Source organism: Oryctolagus cuniculus, chromosome 10 (genome assembly GCF_051225735.1).
Source record: "Oryctolagus cuniculus isolate XC-2025 breed Fujian yellow rabbit chromosome 10, ASM5122573v1, whole genome shotgun sequence".
In the NCBI taxonomy this organism is placed as follows: Eukaryota; Metazoa; Chordata; class Mammalia; order Lagomorpha; family Leporidae; genus Oryctolagus; species Oryctolagus cuniculus.
Window position 1 is genome coordinate 119,147,774 of NC_142876.1, and position 18,497 is coordinate 119,166,270.

The following is an 18,497-nucleotide window of genomic DNA, read 5'->3' on the forward strand; positions in this document are numbered from 1 at the left end:
GTATCCGGTAGTATTTGCTAAAGCATTAGGGGAGGGGCAGGAAGAGGTACGTCAGCCCACGTCCTCCCTTGGCAGGGGCCCATACACTTTTACACTGGGGTTTCTTAGGTCACCCAGCTCACACAGAGCCCAGAAGGTGGGGTGAGGTGGGGATGGCAGCCCTCCCCTGAACCTCATAGCAAGTGTGCAGTGCAACAGACAGCAGGACCCCCTGGCAGGCTTTAAAACAAAACCCAGTGCCAGGGCCCTGTCCCAGACTTCCAAGGACAGGAACCTGAGCGGGGAGCCTTTCTCTCCAAGATCCTGACGTGCGGTCAGGAAGGAGACAAACTCTTCAGGGGTTCAGTAACCAGACTGGGAGGAAGACCCTGAAGGACTCCAACAGCCTATTCCAGGGGCACAGATCTGAGATGGAAGGCAAGGAGCCCTTCGCTCGCCTGGACCGTGACTGGTTTATACCACCAGTGTGAACACAGCCACCCTGGGCCATGCAACCCAGTCCCAACACAAGCCCCTGTGTCCTGCAGCCCAGCACTGACCGAAGAGCACAGTCCTCTTCCGTGACGTCCTCCACATCTGCCCAGGCATCGTCTGCACCCCCTACAGAGAAGCCAGACTGTCAGCGTGGAGGCTGCGGCATGGCTCCCCCAACCTGTCCCTGTCATGCCGTGGGTGGGCAGGGCCAACCTGCATGCCTACCCCTCCAGTGAATTCCTGTTTGTCCCCAACCCCAACCAAAAGAGGGCCGCTGGTCTCACCCAGCTCTTTTGCACCCTCTGCCTGGGTATGGTGGCCATGGGGGCTCTTCTCTACCGTGGGGTTCTTGCTGCTAGTCAGAGGACACCGCTCCACATTCACCTGAGAAAAAGTAGTTGTAGCCAGAGCGTCCATACAGCTCCCCCCATCCAGCCAGCGTGGCCGACCTGCAGATGTGCTGGGAGAGAAATACCATTTCAGGATCAAACGGTTCCTCAGGTGTGCACAGCTGACGGGACACCTGAGACTCTGGATTCTTCTGAGCCGGAAAAACAGGTTCCAAAGCGCTATCAGCACCGAGGGTTCGGCAGTCAGTCTGAAGGAGCCTAGAACTCAACCACAGCCGCCACGAGGACAAGCCAGAGGCACCAGGAGTGCCTAAGATGTGTGCCACGCGCTGGGCATGGCACTGAAAAGCTCACAGCATCTTCTCATGGGAATATCACCAAAGCCTGTGAGGGAGACGAGGCAGGCGGCAGGCCTCTTCACTGTTTCACAGGTGACATGAGAAAAAGAGGTACAGGAAGGTTAAGGGAGGCAACAGGTGCAACAAGGAGGGGTAAGCTCAGATGTGTCCAACTCCTCCCCCCACCCCAAGCCTCCAGGCCCGGGAGGGAGCTTCCAGTTAGTGTGGGAGGAGCAACCCTGGGGACGGGATGTGTGTGTGTGTGTGTGTGTGCCAATTACGGGAGAATGGTTTTGCAGCTTTTAAAAAAATTTCTCAAGGAAATGTAAAGGCTATTACTGAGCTTAAATATTCTTACGCCACTTTCCTTATCACTGAAGAGATCATTTGGAGGGTTAGACTTCCAGATATCAGGCAGCTGCATGTCTAAATAAACTGTGTTTGGGTGGGGTCACGGGAGGCTGCTTGCCGACTGGGAAGAAGGGAGCCAGGGTTTAGTTAGAGTGGGAGCCGTGGCCCATCACAGAGTGGGCAGCTGTGAGGGGATGGAGTAGGTGGGGCGCACTTCTGACCTGCAAGGGGTGGCCTCCTCAGGAGCTGAGCAAGGACCGGCCTGCATGAGGCTGGGGGAAGCCTGTGCAGGGCGAGGCTGGGACTCCTGCTGACCAGGTGGGATGTGCTCCGGCAGAGGCCGCAGGGACTAAACACCTTCCACATCTGACGGGACCAACGTCTCCAAAATACTGGACAGCCTCAGTCTGTATTCGTGGACTCTCCCAGACCTGCCCATGGTCTGTCCTGGCCGCTGTGAAAACCCTTGCAGTTAGGGGACCAGCCAAGTCGTCAGGAGCAGTAAGTGGACCGTTAGCAGGAAAGGTCACTCCTTGGGCTGGGGACTCGAGAGAGGGAAGGCGGGCCTTGTGGCCGTGTGACTGTGCGTCCCGCACATCACTCCCTGTCCACCGCAGCTGGGGCACCAGACCCCACTTCCCTCTTCACTTCTGTTCAATCCTTTTAAAGTAAGCTCCTCTCTTGGGCTCTCTCTGCCCACAACTCTCCTCCCGAACCCCTTCTACCACTGCAGTGTTTTCAGGAATCAAGGCAGGCAGACCTCGGCTCAGTCAGTCGGAGACTGAACAGACCAAGTCCCCAAGCAGGACACCCGACTCTTCGGGAGCCACAGGCCAGGGCCTGGGGTGAGGGCTTACTCCATGACAAGGCATACCCTGGACACCTGCTCCTTGGCCTCACAGCTACAATTCCTCTCAGCTGTTCTGCAAGCTCTGGACTGAAAAAGCAGGACACTGCCGCCCAACTCAGCCAAACAGGACGCTGCAGCTACCCTGGAAGGGGCTCTAACCCTGTGCACGGCCCGGTAAGCTGCTCACAAGAGGCTGATCTCTGCTCCTCACACCTTAAGGGAGCAACAAGATCAACTGTCCCAGGTGAAATGGTCCAAGAGGAGAAAACGGCAGGCTAGCAACTTCACCCCTCAATGCTGGAACTCAGTCTTTGAGAGCTTTTTAATCAGGTACTTTATTTCATCCAACATATCCAAACTACTGTCACCATGCAATCACTTTAAACATTATTTTTACTTTCTCTGCAACAAGTCTTCAAAATCTGATGTGCATTTTCCATTTAAAATGTTATCAAGTAGGTTGCTAAACTTTTAGCATTTAAGGTAAACACAGATCTGCTCCCAAATAAAACTGTTTTTAAGAGAACGAATCCTTTTACATTGTTTCAGCTTTAAAAATTTGTTATTATTATTATTATTTTTTAAATGGCCACAATGGCCAGAGCTGCACCAATCCAAAGGCAGGAGCCAGGTTCTTCTTTCCAGTCTCCCAAGTGGGTGCACGGGCCCAAGGACCTGGGACATCCTCCACTGCCTTCCCAGGCCACAGCAGAGAGCTGGATTGGAAGAGGAGCAGCTGGGATCAGAACCGGCGCCCATATGGGATGCCAGCACTGCAGACGGAGGACCACCCTACTGTGCCGCAGAGCCGGCCCCTCCAGCTTTAAAATTTAAACTAACTGAACTGAAACTGGACCTTCAGTTCCCCAGCTGCAGCAGCTGTGCTAAAGTGAGCTCTGGAGGAGGCAAGCCGGCCCCGCCACAGTGCTCTCTCTTCCTCTCGGGCAGTGAAGCCACTGACCTCACCACCACCACAGAACACACTGCTGCACGCCACACGTCAAGCACCAGACCTGGGTCACACAGAAGCTCCCTCCTGCCCGTCCCAACCCCCTCCCACCGCCTATCCACCCGTCTGCAAGACTTCCTCACTGCAAGACTTCAGGGCACAGGACTGTCTTTTTCACCTGTTTCCCCGGGACCCAGCACAGGGCCCATTACTCTTGCTCCTGGAGCAGCGAGGACAGCAGCCAGAGGCCTCTGGCCAGAAGCAAGCACACGCATGTGGGTCTCCACAGGTGAGCACAGGCTGACTCGGGATGCTGGGAGGTATGAAAGGGCACACTGCGGGGCCGGCACTGTGGTGCAGTGGGTAAAGCATCCCGGTTCGAGTCCTGGCTGCTCCTCTTCTGAGCCAGCTCTCTGCTGTGGCCTGGGAAAGCAGTGGAAGACGGCCTAAGTGCTTGGGCCCCTGCACCCACATGGGAGACTCAGAGGAAGCTCCTGGCTCCTGATAGGACCAGCTCTGGCTGTTGTGGACACTGGGGAAGCGAACCAGCAGATGGAAGACCTGTCTCTCTCTCTGCCTCTGTGTAGCTCTGCCTTTCAAATAAATTAATTAAAACAAAAACAAAAACAAAAAGAAAAGAAATGGCACACTGCTTGGACAAGAAGGCACACAGGGAGAAGGCAGCAGGATCAGGGACAAATCTCCGTGAACAGTTAGATCCCCAGAGCCTCCTCACAAGAATCCCTCTCTGAACCCTGCACCACCTTCTGCAACCCACCGGCCTGGGCCCTTCCCTCACAGGTCCTCCTGGGACATGGTCTGAGATCCACTCCCAGACCCCTACTGGACAAAGCCCCCAGGGTCTGGAGATGGCTGGTGTGGCACTTCCCAGACGCAGTCAGCAAATGTCCTCACGCAGGCCCTGCAGACGAGAGGAATACCACACCCAACACCCGACCAAGCAATGCAGGTCTCGGCCACAGGACTTCCCAGTCTCAACGATGAAAAGGAACATGCATCAATGTCCTTCACGAATCCGGACATCGAAGTTGGGCCAATCCGTTCTTAATCAACAGGCGATGCTTCCACAAGCACATCCCGGGCGGGCGCTGAGTGGAACACACTTGGGCAAACACCAGCTGGAGCGTTTCCTATGCTGTCTTATAAACGAGCTGCAGGAACTCCCAGAGCATGAGAACGTTCCCCAGTGTGCTGACAGCTTTAAGAACAATCACATAACGGATGCCCGACTTCAGGGAACTGACGTCCACACATACCTTTTCCTAAAACGGATCTGCCAAGAAAGAGCAGGGCTCAAGGCAACACTCTGACGGGGTGACCACAGCCGGGGCACTGGGGACTCTGCTGCATGGATGGTGGCCTGTGCCCTTGCTCCCCGTACCCCTCAGGCTCTCTGTACTTTAACCCACTCCCCTGAGACTAACTTCCCCCAAAATGCTGTCTGCCTTCTTTCCTTCCCTGCTCGACATCCCTGCAGATCTCCCGCAGTGTCTCCTGTTCCCACCACCACTGCATCACCTGCCTGGGACACCCTCCTGCCTCCTGCTTGTCCTGCACCACTCGTTAGTCCCGCTTGGCTCTCCACGGGCTGTTGGCCATTCGGTCAGTACCCAGTGCTGCCCTCTTTGGCAAGTCCCTCTTACACCTCACAGCACCCTAAATTACTGCACAGTGCTTGAGAGAGGTTCTGACTCCAGTTCTTCTGCTGTGTAAAGTAAACTTGGCAAAGTTACATAACCACTCTGAACCTTTGTGTCATGTGCAAAACAGGGATATCCCTTACCATAAGATAGTAAGTGGGGAGGCCAGCTATCTCAGCCGCTAGAATCCAAGCCCAGCCCGCCTCACCTGCTGAGGGAGCTCGGGCCTGAAGCAGGGCCCGACACCCAACACACTTTCAGTCCACACCTGGTGAATTAACCACCACGAGAGGAACAAGCAACAACATTTTATTCCACAAGCCTCTGATGTAGGCAGAGCTATTACTCTGACTTCCTAGAGGAGGAGAGAGGCCTCAGGCTGCAGGAAGTCAGCGAGAGCCAAGGGCGGAACCAGGCAGTGTAGCCCAGCACACAGGATGGGCTGCTCGGCTCTGCAGGCCCTCCCCTGCCCACATTCACTCTTCACTCACACTCAGTCTGTCACTGGGCACGCGTGTGGTGCATCAGCTAAGACGCTACTTAGGATGCCACCTCTATCAGAGTGCCTGGGCTGCAGTCCTGTCTCCACTTCGGATTCCAGCTTCCTGCTAACAGATACTCTCAAAGGCAGTGTAACGGCTCAAGTGCTCACATGGGAGACCTGGATGGAGACCCAGACTCCTGGCTTTGGCCTGGCCCAGCACTGGCTACTGTGGACATTTAAGGAGTGAACTAATGAACGGAAGACCTCTGTCTACTGTTTCTGTCTCTGCCTTTCAAATAAAGTGAAAATAAATAAAAATCAAAAAAGTAAGATCTCATCTATTTCTCTGGCTTGCTCTCTTCAGCACCAGGCACCCAGCAGCCCCCGGACCCCAGGCCGGTAAATGCTGTTAAAATGGCCGCATGTGCCACATCTAACGGGCGACCTGAAGGGAAGGTCCAGGAGCAGGAGGCTACGGTGTGGGCCTTACCTTGCCCTTGAACAGGATCACCGGGCAGACAAACCGTCCCCTGCACCTGGCCATCTTGCTGCGGTTGATGAGGTCTTGCAACTTGCTCACCTGCACGGTGCTCTCGAACCTAACAGTGGGCAAGAGAGGCAAGTCAGGCTGGCTCCTCAGTGGGGCTCCGTGTGTGTGTTCTTCATAAAATGTGGGTAAAAATACTCATCGGAAATGGAATGCATGCTTTAATTCTTAAATTCTATGTAACTGATGTAGTTCTTCAGGAAAGACAAGAGTGCTAAGGAAATGTAAGTCACCTTGATTGGAGAACTTGGGTGAGAAAAGTGAGCTGAACTAAAGATAAGGTCCATGACCTCCAAAACACACAGTACACTCAACACTGATCATGCTTAGAACGTCCAGTTTCTTAGTCGCAGGGTAAGTCTGGTATCCTGGAGACCCTCTAGAAATCATGGCACCATTCTCGTGACCTTAGAGGGGGTGGGACGAGACGAAGGCTCATGGCCCACATGGCTGTAAGTCTGATATCCCAAGACAGCCCCACCATCCTCAACAGTCCAAATAGCTAACAGGGCTGGGAACACTGGGACAAAGCAGGCAAGAGAGAAGCCACCTGAGGCACTGAGAGGCACAGGTGCCAATGCAGTAGTTTGGCAAGAAAGCTCCCCCCAAGTCACACCACTATCAAGATGCACTTTCCTAAAATAGGGTCTATGCTCACAGACCCATCCACCAACCCTCAGGAAAGACCTGCCATCAGCCAGCCAGAGCTGTCAGCAGCATGAACAGCAAGGGGCAGAGACGGGAGAGCAGGACGCTTTCCCAGCAGGCCGGACAGCGGCGCAAGGGCGGCACAGCAGTCACGCGCCCTCCTAAGAGACCAGGCTTCAGGCAGACGTCTGGACAGCGCAGAACTCCCAGCCTAGGACACCTGCAGCCCACAGCACAGTGCCTGACCTGAGCCCTGGCTACTCCACTTCTGATCCAGTTGCCTGCGAACGCTCTCCTTGGGAGGCAGCAGGCAATGGCTTGAGTACCTGGGTCCCTGTCCTTCACGTAGGAGACCTCGCTGGAAGTCTGGGCTCCTGGCTTTGCCATGGCCCAGTCATGGCTGTTGAGGGCATTCAGGGAATGATCCCGTGGATGGGAAATCTGTTTCTTGGGGCCGGCTTTGTGGCAAAGTGGGTTAAGCCTCCGTTGGCAGTGCCAGCATCCCATTTAACTCCTGGCTGCTTCACTTCTGATCTAGCTCTTTGCTAATGTGCCTGGGAAAGCAGCAGAAGATAGTTCAAGTGCTTGGGCTCCTACATCCACGGGGGAGACCCAGAAAAAGCTCCTGCCTCCTGGCTTCAGCCTGGCCCAGCTGCCACCGCTGGGGCCACTTGGGGAGTAAACCAGCAGATGGAAGCTTTCTCTGTCTCTTCCTCTTTCTCTTTAAAATACATAAATAAATCTTAGAGAAAGAAAGTTAGTTGCTAAGTTTTCTTGAGAATATAACCATTTCAAGGGGAGGACCTGAAACTGAAGTTCAACAGGCTCTTTAAGCAAAACCCAGTTCAGCAGCTTGACAATCCTGCAGAGTGTGGGGTGTATGAGGAGGCCTTGACTTTCCAGAGTGCATTTTTCGGGAGGTGTAACTTAAGAGGCAGTTTCTGTAACTGACTCCGTTCTCTGACGCATAGCACAACGGGGAAGAGCAATGTGAAGAGCTCACAGGCAGTGAGGACCCCCAGCCGGACTTCACACTCAGCTTGAGGACAACCCAGGGACACTGCCTTCCCCACCTGTCTGCGAAATGAAAACTCACCTCAGAGACAACTGCCGGCTAACTCACACTCCACAGGAACCCTCTACAGCAAGTACAGCAGCCTTCCTCCACTGGCTGGTCCCAGGCCACTTTCCATGGACCTGGTCAGCGCTGCCCATGACTTCCAGATCCCACTGAGCTCATACCAGGAGCTCTCCCTGAACCCTACATGCCTTCAAGGTGCACCTGATGCTCCCAGGCTGAGTCCTCCACTCAGCCAACTGTCTACAGAAGCAAGGCGAGGACACAGCAGCACTCCAAGGGTCCCTGGGGGGTCTCAGCATAAAGAGGCCTCTTTTCTCATTAGGCCTGTCGGCGGTTCCCGATCACCCTACTCAAACAACAAACTCAGTTTCTGTTCTCCTCCTAGTTCTTGTTTCTATTTTTGTCACCTCCTGTCCTTAGGATCTTTTTAGTAAAGTGCCAAGCAGTGAGCTGTGTCTAGTACATGACACATCTGAGTAAAATAACGCAGATTTAAGTATTTATAACAGGGGCACTGAAACTGCTGGTAACATGCTGCCAGGACGTAAGACTGCTCCTGAGGTTTATTTAACTAAGTTACTTCTGGCTAGATTTTACTTTTCCCAAGCAACGTGTACACCCATCAAACTACTTTCAAAAACACCAGGGAAGGGCTTTGTCACACAGGGGAAGCTTTAGCACACCAACAGCATGCCTCCCTCACTACGCTGGCTGTTCCTACCACATACCCCAAAACTTCCAGAGAGAAAAGTCACAGCTGCTATTATTTGACACTAGACACAAAATAGGGCTCATGCTCACATCTTAGTCCACGTGAGCCAACCTTGGAGATGTCCAAGGTCCCTGAACAGGCTAAGCAGGGGAGCTGACAAGGTCCCTGAACAGGCTAAGCAGGGGAGCTGACAATTTAAACCCTGGTGAGCAGCCACTACATCCATGGTATTTCTGTATCTTGCCTTTTTTTTGTGTGTGTGTGTGTGTGTGATTTTAAAGTGTATTTTCTTCCTATTTGAAAGAAAAAGAGAAACACACACACACACACTCTCTCTCTCTCTCTCTTACCTTCCATCTGCTGGTTCAACCCCTGAGAACCTGTAGGACCCAACACTGGGCCAGGCAGAAGCCAGGAGATAGGAACTCAGTCTGGATCTACAACATGGGTAGCAGGGACCCAACTACTTAAGCCATCACCTCCTGCCTCCCAGAGCGCACGTTTGCAGGAAGCTGTGTGAGAAGTGGAGCAGGACACTGATAAGGGGTGCAGCTGTCCCAAGCAGCAACTTAAACACTGCCCCAAGCTTACACCACTGGTCTGCAACTTTAACCGGTCAGCACTCCTTCTAACTGTGGCTCCCACGACACTACTACTGCTACTCGGCGGTCTGAGAACTTCGCTGTCTGGCTTCCGCTGCCCCTGAGGTCTGTGACACAGCAGCAGCTGAGTGAACACTTGCTGAAACACGCAGCTCAGCCCTTCAGAAGTCCTTGTCCAGGCTCCTGCCTCCACACAACGGGGCCAAGCTGGGAAGGTGTGTGAGCGGGAGCAGAGCACTTCTGCAAGCACTCTACTCTGACTCGGTCCAACCAGCGCCACAGTCACACAAAACCCGGCACTGAAAGAACCCGAACGTTGCATTTCGTCCTACGCGAGCCCCCTTCCCTTCAACAGCAGGCTCTGCCAGCCCCTTCAAGGTACTGCGAGGAGGCAGAAGCAAACCCCGGCAGCTCCTCAAGAGCCGTGCTGGGGCCCTGCAGGACGAGGCAGCACAGCCAGGCGGGAAGGAAGGGAAAGACAGGCAGGCGGGCAGAGTCCAGTGAGCAGACCTGGAACTTCAGCCCATTTCACCCACTGCCTCAGCGATCCTGGGCCAAAGCAAGGTACTTGTGCGGGCTTCAGCTTCCTCAGCTGTCACCTGGAAGTGACACTGTCTGCGTCACCGAGCGGCTGCAGGACAGCAGCAAGGCCGTGTCAAGCCCCACACCCGCCGAACGGCAGGCATCAACAGCCGCTCGCTTCCTCCTCCCTAAGGCTGCACGAATCAGCACCCAGTTCTTTTTCCCACTGAAAACTTCTCTTGGGCAGTCAAGACAGAGTTCCTCAATGGAGGGGAGAGTGAAGGGTCTGCCACCCTTGGGGGCCTGTTAAAAAAAGCAAGTCCCACCCCACCTCAGATCTACCACAGGGGCCTTGGGCCAAGATCCCCCAGCGGCTGACTCAGCCTACACCACTGCGACTAGAGCTGAGCCTCCAAGCAGAAGGACATCAGGTCACGGGGTCAAACCAGCGGCCAGCACTGAGGAGGCGGACGGGAGCGGAGGGACAAAGCAAAAAACAAAACCAACATCTCTTGCGAAGAAAATTTAGCTTACAGGTTTAAGGCATTAGGAAGATATGAGAACTAGAAAAAAGTGGTTCAAAAACAGCAGGATTGGCGAGGCCTGGAGGCTCTGGAGTCCTGGCCGATTCAACTGAGGATGCGCCACAGCTTCCGTGAGCCGCGTAAGCCCTTGCTACATGGTTTTCTTGGGGAATCCACCACAGCCTCCTGAGACGGGCACCTACAGACGTGGCCACCTTGCACAGGAGCCCTAAGGCCGAGCTAACCTCCCACACAGCTGTGCCTCCTCTGGCCCCAGCGACACGTCGGGGCCTGCAGCAGTCCCCGGCCTCTGGCCCCAGCGACACGTCGGGGCCTGCAGCAGTCCCCGGCCTCTGGCCCCAGCGACACGTCGGGGCCTGCAGCAGTCCCCGGCCTCTGGCCCCAGCGACACGTCGGGGCCTGCAGCAGTCCCCGGCCTCTGGCCCCAGCAACACGTCGGGGCCTGCAGCAGTCCCCGGCCTGTGGCCCCCGTGACACGTCGGGGCCTGCAGTAGTCCCCGGCCTGTGGCCCCCGCGACACGTCGGGGCCTGCAGTAGTCCCCAGCCTGTGGCCCCAGCGACATGTCAGGGCCTGCAGCAGTCCCCGGCCTCTGGCCCCAGCGACACGTGGGGCCTGCAGCAGTCAGTCCCCGGCCTGTGGCACAGTTAAGGCATCTAGCAGTGCTCCCATGCAGGGGTTCTGGAAATCCTGATTCAGAAGGCTCCAGGGCCCCTAAATCTGTGCTCTTAGCAAGTGCTCAGGAGATCCTGGCCCAGTCCCACCACTGCCACATCCACAGGTCCACACTCCCAGGCCGGATCACCAGCACTTTACCCAAGCTGGCCGCAACGGACATTTCAGGGAAACTCCTGCTCAGCCTCCCAGACCCCGCCCAGAAGGCTCTCCACCGTGACGTCTTCCCCAGCGCCCGCACACCAGGCAGAATGAAGCATGACGGGGTTTCTCAAATCCCAGTGTGCGGCACTGTGCCTCTGGGGCAGGGCTCTGGGGCCTGAGATCCTGCCTCCTCCCATCCAAGTACTAACCAGGCCTGATCCTGCTCAGCTTCCGAGATCAGACGAGCTCGGGCGCGTTCAGGGTGGTATGGCCGTGGACCCTGCCTTCTAACAAGCCCCTGGTGCAGGGGCAGCCGTGCGCTGAGCAGCCAGGACTGCTGCACTTCCCCCCTCTGCTGCGGCACTCACCATGTCTCACCCACACGACGGGTGGGGTGGGAGGTCACACGCTGCTGACAACAGCTCCTGCAACTCTACATGAGCAGCAGGCAGGGAGACTAGAGGTACCAACTCCGACATCCAGAGAAAGCATTTCTTGGAACCTGAAGGCTGTGATCGGTCATTAGAGGCAAACAACTGCCACCCTGAGCCTTGTGTCTAGCCTGGCAAGACTACTCTCCCACATAAGGCACCCAGGCCTTGGTACACTCTCAGTAAATGGTGACCCTGATTTCCAACTCCTACAACAAACACGTCAGGCCTGTATTAGCCCCTCTATATCGGTGACTGCACAGTTAACTAGAAAGTTAACTGTCCTGGGGCTGGCGCTGTGATGTAGCAGGTATAGCAGGTGTCCGAGACACCAGCATCCCCAACCCAAGCTGCCTGTTCAAGTCCCGGCTGCTCCACTTCTGATCCAGCTTGCTGCTCGTGTGCCTAGGAAAGCAGCAGAAGATGGCCCAAGTACCGGGGCCCCTGCACTCAGGTGGGAGACCCCCAAGAAGCTCCTGGCTCCTACCTCTGACCTATCTCAGCCAGCTGCGGCCATTTGGGGAGTGCACCCGTGGATGGAAGTTCACTCTCTCTCTGCTTCTGCCTCTCTGTAACTCTGCCATTCAAATAAATACATAAATAAATAAATCTTAAAATAAAGAGTTAACTGTCCTGACAGTGAGAATTAATTAACATGGAGTAGAGAATGGAAAATGGAAAAACCAAGAACATCTGTTAATGAAATGGCACAGTCTTATCTGTGGTGCCCCTGCCGGCACTGCTAGCAGCCAGGTGACCAGATGGCCCAACCACAGGGGTCAGCCCCACCCCACCTTATTGGGACGCACTGCTCCTACTGCCCCGCTCCCCGGCAAAGGTTTGACAGACCTGTTCCCAGACACATGCTCTCTCGCTCTGTCTCTCGCCCTTTCCCTCAGGCCCGGCGGGCTCCCCCACCCCACAGTAAACCTTTCCTCTAACTCCGGTGTTTGGTGTGTTTTGTGGCAGCCTAACACGTCAGAGTTGGTTACTGGGCTCCTAACACTGCGCGTGGGAAACCTCCTAAGCCTGTCCTCACACAGCACAACTCCCGCCACAGGTGAAAACGGGCGCTGAGCGTCAGAGACGTGAAGTCAGCTGTCCTAGGACGACGAGCTCGGGGGTGGGAGCGAGAGGGAAATCTCAGGTTAGGATTCTGACAGGGGAGCTTGACAGGGGAGCTTCCCAAACCCTGGGGGACCGAGCCCGCCCCGCCAGCTGCAGATTCAGGGCCTCGCAGACGTGCACGCTACAGCCACGCGATGCTCACGTGTCTTTCTCCTTCTCAGAGCTCTCATACTCGAGGAACACGATGTGCCGGGGGTAGTGGCCACAGATGTCCCCATTCACGTTTGGAATCACGCTGAAGCAGTAGTCTCGGCCAAACAGCTCCAGACACCGCTTCTCAATGCGCTCCACCTGCAGCGAGGAGACAGAGAAGGCGCTGGGGCTCTGACGGTGCGCACCGGGTCACTGAGAGTGACAAACGCCTCTGGTTATGATTCAGTGCTGGGAAGAGCACGGCGTGGAGTTCACTAGCCTGGAAGGGGTTTGCTGCTGGAAGGACTCTGAACTGCAGATACAACTATGTATGTTGAGCTTTCAGGCAGCCCCCAACCCATAAAACCATACCATCGGGGTCCAGCACTGGAGCTGTCACCTGTGGCGCTGGCATCCCACATGAGCACCGATTCAAATCCTGCCGCTTCACTTACCCTCCAGCTCCCTGCTATTGTGCCTGGGAAAGCAGCAGGATGTGGTCAAAGTACCTGGGACCCTACCACCCATGTAGGAGACCCTCATGAACTCCCAAGGCTCTGGCCTTTGGCCTGGCCCAGCCCTGGCTGTTCTGGCCATTTGAGGAGTAAACCAGCAGACAGGAAATCTCCCTCTCTTGGGGGTGGTGCCATGGCATAGCAGGTAAAGCCGCCACTTGTGGCACTGGCATCCCACATGGGCACTGGTTCAAGTCCTGGCTGCTCAACTTCTGATCCAGCTCTCTGCTATGGCCTGGGGAAGCAGCAGAGGATGGCCAAGTCCTTGGGCCCCTGCACCCACGTGGGAGACCTGCAAGAAGCTCCTGGCTCCCGGCTTCAGACCAGCCCAGCCCTAGCAGTTGCAGCCATTCGGAGGGTGAACCGGCAGATGGAAGATCTCGCTCCCTCTGCAACTCCTACCTTCAAATAAATAAATAAATCTTAAAAAAAAAAAAAGAAAAGAAAGAAAAAGACAATCTCCCCCTTTCTCTAACTCTCTTTCAAATAAGATATCCTTCCTTAAAACAGCAACGACAGACCTCTCCACGTGACAACAGCCGACACTAATCTTCCCCCTCCCTGCCCTCCAGCCACTCACTAGTGAGGAGAAACTCAGTCCAAGCAGTCACCGCTGCAGACAAAGCCGTCTCCTCCAACACCATTTGCTTACGAAACTCAAGGCACAGCTCGCCCTGAAATGGTTCCTGTTTTGTTCACAGTTCGGGGAAAGGCCCAGGAGCATAAAGGTAAAACCTGTGACCGCTCACGTCTGCAGGAGAGCAGCAGGCAGAGAGGCAGGCCGGCACGGCTAAGTCGCTTGGACTGGACTCTCATCTCCGGAGGTGTCTGGAAGGGCAGGGGTCCAGAAAAACCGGACTTTCCAGGGTGGGCACTGTCTTCCCGCCGAAGGCCAGCTGGGGATTTATAACATTCGCGGATCCTACAAAATCAACCTAAAAACTGGCCTGCTGCAATTGGCTGAATTCCGAGTCCCACCTGCGGCTGCTTCCCGGCCTCCTGTGGCCCGCGGGCGGAGGAAACCGCCTCCGCCTACAGCCACTCACAAGACTAACGGGGAAGAGAAACTCACAGTGCGCTGGAGCCTCATTAACAAGCCTCAGAAAACCGCCAAGTCCAGGCCTGCGGCACCTGCAGGGGCTCTACCCCCAGCAGGTACCTCCGATGACGCTCTGCAAGACCACCGGCCACTCGGGCCAGCAGGTGCCACCACAGCGAGTCCCAGCACAGGGACAGTTGCCAAGGGACACCCTGGTTCTAAGGCTGCCGGAGCCACGTGGGATGAGAGAAGGCTGGGTCAGCGCGCCTGGACCCTCCGGCCAGGCGTGGGGCGGGGACGACGGACCACAGCAGGAGCCCTTCAAATCCGGCAAGTGAGACTGGGGGAGGCCGAGGGAAGAGTCCAGAGGAAGTGAGACCCGCTGTCGACACAGCAGAGCGGCAGGCGGTGGTCTCCGGCTCTCTGGGGGACGGAAAGGCACGGCTGCGTCGGGCTGGGGCCGTATGAGGAGACGCCCCGCGGCTCATCCTGCGGCTCCATCCCGCCCCTGCCGCCAGCAGCTTCGCCCCGAGCTCCGACCTGCAGCAGCGCTCGCCCATTCGGACTTCCCGACGGGAGCTTCTGACCTGCCACCGGACCAAGCCCTCATCGGCGGGCACGTGACCTTCGAACCCTGGCCCCTAACCTCTGGCCCCGTGTCTCAAACCAACACGCGCTCCCGGTTCGGAGCCCGGAGAACCCCCGCCTCGTGGTCCTCGGCGGACGCTCCCACCCCAGCCTGCCCCAGACCCCTGACCTCGGCCTTTGGCCTGTACCTCCCCGGCCAGCGCCCTTCCGCTCGCTGCGCCTGCGGCTCACCTTCGAGCCGCTCGCCCCGCTGCCGTCCTTGGCTCGGTACTGAGTCCGCGAGAACTCCTCCAGCAGCTCCGCGAGCCCCGGCTCCTGCGGCGGCGGGGTGCTCGAAGAGCCCGAGCTTCCTGCCGAGGCGGCGGCGGCGGCGGCCCGCGCGCCAGCCATCGTACAGCCCCGCGTCCCCCTCAGCGCGCCGCAACCCAGCCCATGGCACCTGGCGGCATCCACTCCGACTCCGGAACCTCCCGGGCCGCCTCAGCCACCGCCTTCCTCTTCCACTTCCGGCCCCGCCCCACTCCGCCGGATGTTTACGCCGGCTCTAGCCAATCGGAGCCCGGGACTTGCGCCCTGCCCACGACTACCGGCCCACCCCTGGCGCGGGGCGATCCAAGTGGTCTCGCGGGAGGAGTGGGCCTGCGCGCGCGGGGATGCGTGCTCCGCCCCTCGGGGTTTCCCCTGGGGAAGCCGGGATGAACCACTGAGGCTGCCGGGGTGGAGAGATGGGAAGGGGGGGCGGAATAACCCAACGCAGGGAGGAAAGGGGGGAACGCGGGGAGCCGCGCTTTAGTGTTGGCGGCCATTAGAGCCGTTACCTCAGAGCGCCGCTCTCCCGCGGCCCTTTGAGGGCAGTGCACTACCTCACGACCGCTGTGTTCCCGAGGGGAGACCCGGGAGCCAGGGAGAAAGCGACTGGGTGCCTGCGGTTTTCCCCTCCGCGGAGCGGCCAGGCGTTCCCGAGAGCGGACGACAGGGCCGTGCGAGCGGGTCAGCGGGCGTCCCTCTGCTCTCGCCGCCGGAACGGTGCTTGGACAAACAAACTACCGCACCCGCAGGGCAGAGTCGGCGGTGCGGGCTCGCGCGGCCCCTCCGCAGTCTGGGAACGCGGGTCTCGCTGCCTCCCTGGCCGGGCCGCGGTGCGGGGGGCGGCGGACGGGCGGGGTCCGGGGCGGCGGTGGACGGGGCGGCGCTGGACGGTGCAGTGAACGGGCGGGGTCCGGGGCGGCGGACGGGCGGGGGACGGGGCAGGGGACGGGCGGCGGTGGACGGGGCAGGGGACGGGCGGTGGACGGGCGGGGCACGGGGCAGTGGACGGGGCGGGGTCCGGGGCAGCGGTGGACGGGGCAGGGGACGGGCGGTGGACGGGGCTGGGGACGGGCGGCGGACGGGGCGGGGCACGGGGCAGTGGACGGGGCGGGGTCCGGGGCAGCGGTGGACGGGGCAGGGGACGGGGCGGGTCCGGGGCGGCGGTGGACGGCCTTCGCCTGCAGGGGGCTTTCACAGACACGCACGATCGCAGGCGCTTCCCCTCCACGCAGCCGTGGTCTGCAGTCCGACAGGCCTTCGTTCTCACTGATACCCCAGTAGATGATGTGACAACCTCGTGTTGCTCAGTAGCGGACGTGCATAGTGACCGGAGCCCTGAGCTGTTAAAGATGGCGCTCCTGTGCACTGGAGACAGAGTTTCTGTAAGGCACAGTCCTGGGAGAAGACCCCGGGCTCTAGGCTCAGCGCGCACGCCCCCCGTGTGGTGACGTCCATGTGGTGGGTCCACGCCCGCACCTCACTTGGTCCTTTTCATCTCAGCGGTGCTGGCGAGAATGGAATGGTACCTTGTGTTTTTAAAAACCAACTTTAGAGGCCGGCGCCGCTCACTAGGCTAATCCTCCACCTTGCGGCGCCGGCACACCGGGTTCTAGTCCCGGTCGGGGTGCCGGATTCTGTCCCGGTTGCCCCTCTTCCAGGCCAGCTCTCTGCTGTGGCCCGGGAGTGCAGTGGAGGATGACCCAGGTGCTTGGGCCCTGCACCTGCATGGGAGACCAGGAGAAGCACCTGGCTCCTGCTATCGGATCAGCGCGGTGTGCCAGCCGCAGCGCACCGGCCGCGGCGGCCATTGGAGGGTGAACCAACGGCAAAGGAAGACCTTTCTCTCTGTCTCTCTCTCACTGTCCACTCTGCCTGTCAAAAAAAAAAAAAAAAAAAAAAAAAAATGCTGGCCTTCTATACAGGGTTTACACAGAAGTGCCCAGGTGGCCATTAGCCAAGGAGTTACACAGCAGAAATATACTAGTCTAAGTGGGCCCGCTGACCACCAGAAAACGTATTAGCCACCCCGGCCTGCCTGCCTGGTAGTCACAGAAACACAGGTAACAGCGAACAACCTAACACACAGTACTCAACCTGTTTACATGGACTTCTATAGGTTCAAACACTAGCTCTCTCTCTGCCCTTAAATACTTTTGGGGACAAAAACAAAAACAAAACAGCTTTACTGAGGTATTGGAGTATGCACAGTAAAATTCACCACCTTTAATTGTACGTTTTGATAGGTCTTGCCAAATTATAAAGCCACCACAATAAATCATTGCGAACATTTGGGCAGTGAACCAACAGCTGGAAGATCTCTCTCCCCTCTCTCTCTCCTCCTCTGTATCACCCTACTTTGCAAATAAATAAAACTTAAAAAAAAGGTTGCCTACTTAGGTCCTGAAGATACAAAGGATCTTCAAAACGTTTATGGAAAAACGTGCATATGAAAAACTTAGGGGCTGATGCTGTGGCGTGGTGGGCTAAGCTTCTGCCTGAGGCACCAGCATCCATATGGGCGCCGGTTCTAGTCCTGGCTGCTCCACTTCCAATCCAGCTCTCTGCTGTGGCCTGGGAAAGCAGTGGAAGATGACCCAAGTCCTTGGGCCCCTGCACCCTTGTGGGAGACCCAGAAGCTCCTGGCTCCTGGCTTCTGATCAGCCTGGCTCTGGCTTTTGCAGCCATTTGGGGAGTGAACCAGCGGATGGGAGATATCTCTCTCTTTCCGTCTCCCTGTAACTGTGCCTCTCAGATACATAAATAAAATCTTTAAAAAGAAACAGAAAAACTTAATAAAGATATTGCATATCTGTGTCACCCCCAGAAAGTTCCCCAGAGTCCCATCCCAGGCTACACTGGGTTAGGCTTCTGTCTCTGGACTGCCCTGTGAGCGGAACCCCTCTGTGAGTCCCCTTGTGTCTGGCTTCTTGCAGCAACGGTACTTTTTGGTTTTATTTTCCACTTCCCTGTTTAACGAAGCTGACCACCTTTCACGCTTCAGTGCTAATTCTGGGCACTGCTTGTCAACCCTGTTCCCCGTTTTCTTTGGCGTTGTGCATATTTTCTGGCTGGTTGGTAGCAGTCATTGAATATTCAAGATGTGAGTTCTTTGATGAAGCATGTGCCCTGCACATATCTTCTCCCACTCTCTGGAGTGCCCTTTATCTCTCCTGATGTGCCTTCTCATAAACAGAACAACAGTAATATACCGTCAAGTTTATCCACTTTCTTTTTCTTGTTGTGAGCACACTGTATACTAGCAGGTTAAAGAAATCTTCGTTTGGGGGTTGGCGTTGTGGAGTAACTCATTAAGCCATGCCTGCAACGCCAGCATCCCATATGGGTGCTAATTCCAGTCAGGGCTGCTCCACTTCCGAACAAGCTCCCTGCTGGTGCACCTGAGAAAGCAGCCTGAGATGGCCCA

At 56.8% G+C, this 18,497-nt stretch overlaps 1 protein-coding gene across 6 annotated transcripts in view; it reads right to left on the minus strand.

Annotated features, from left to right (window-relative positions):
- Positions 1–15,344, minus strand: part of MTMR14 (myotubularin related protein 14) — a 40,977-nt gene extending 25,633 nt beyond the window's left edge. For 3 of the 6 annotated variants that reach the window (XR_016215095.1, XM_051831954.3, XM_051831953.3), the window contains exons 1-5: positions 14,996–15,309; positions 12,633–12,781; positions 5,948–6,056; positions 859–934; positions 540–600 (exon numbers count right to left, since the gene is read on the minus strand). Coding sequence is in view for 5 of the 6 variants with exons in the window: in XM_051831954.3 (XP_051687914.2) it covers positions 540–600; positions 859–934; positions 5,948–6,056; positions 12,633–12,781; positions 14,996–15,154 (554 nt within the window). In the remaining variant the exon portion in view is untranslated. Of the gene's footprint in view, positions 1–539; positions 601–858; positions 935–5,947; positions 6,057–12,632; positions 12,782–14,995 lie in introns of all 6 variants that reach the window. The other 3 variants (XM_089306699.1, XM_070051184.2, XM_051831952.3) reach the window with 3 other exon arrangements.
- Positions 15,345–18,497: the final 3,153 nt, after the last annotated feature.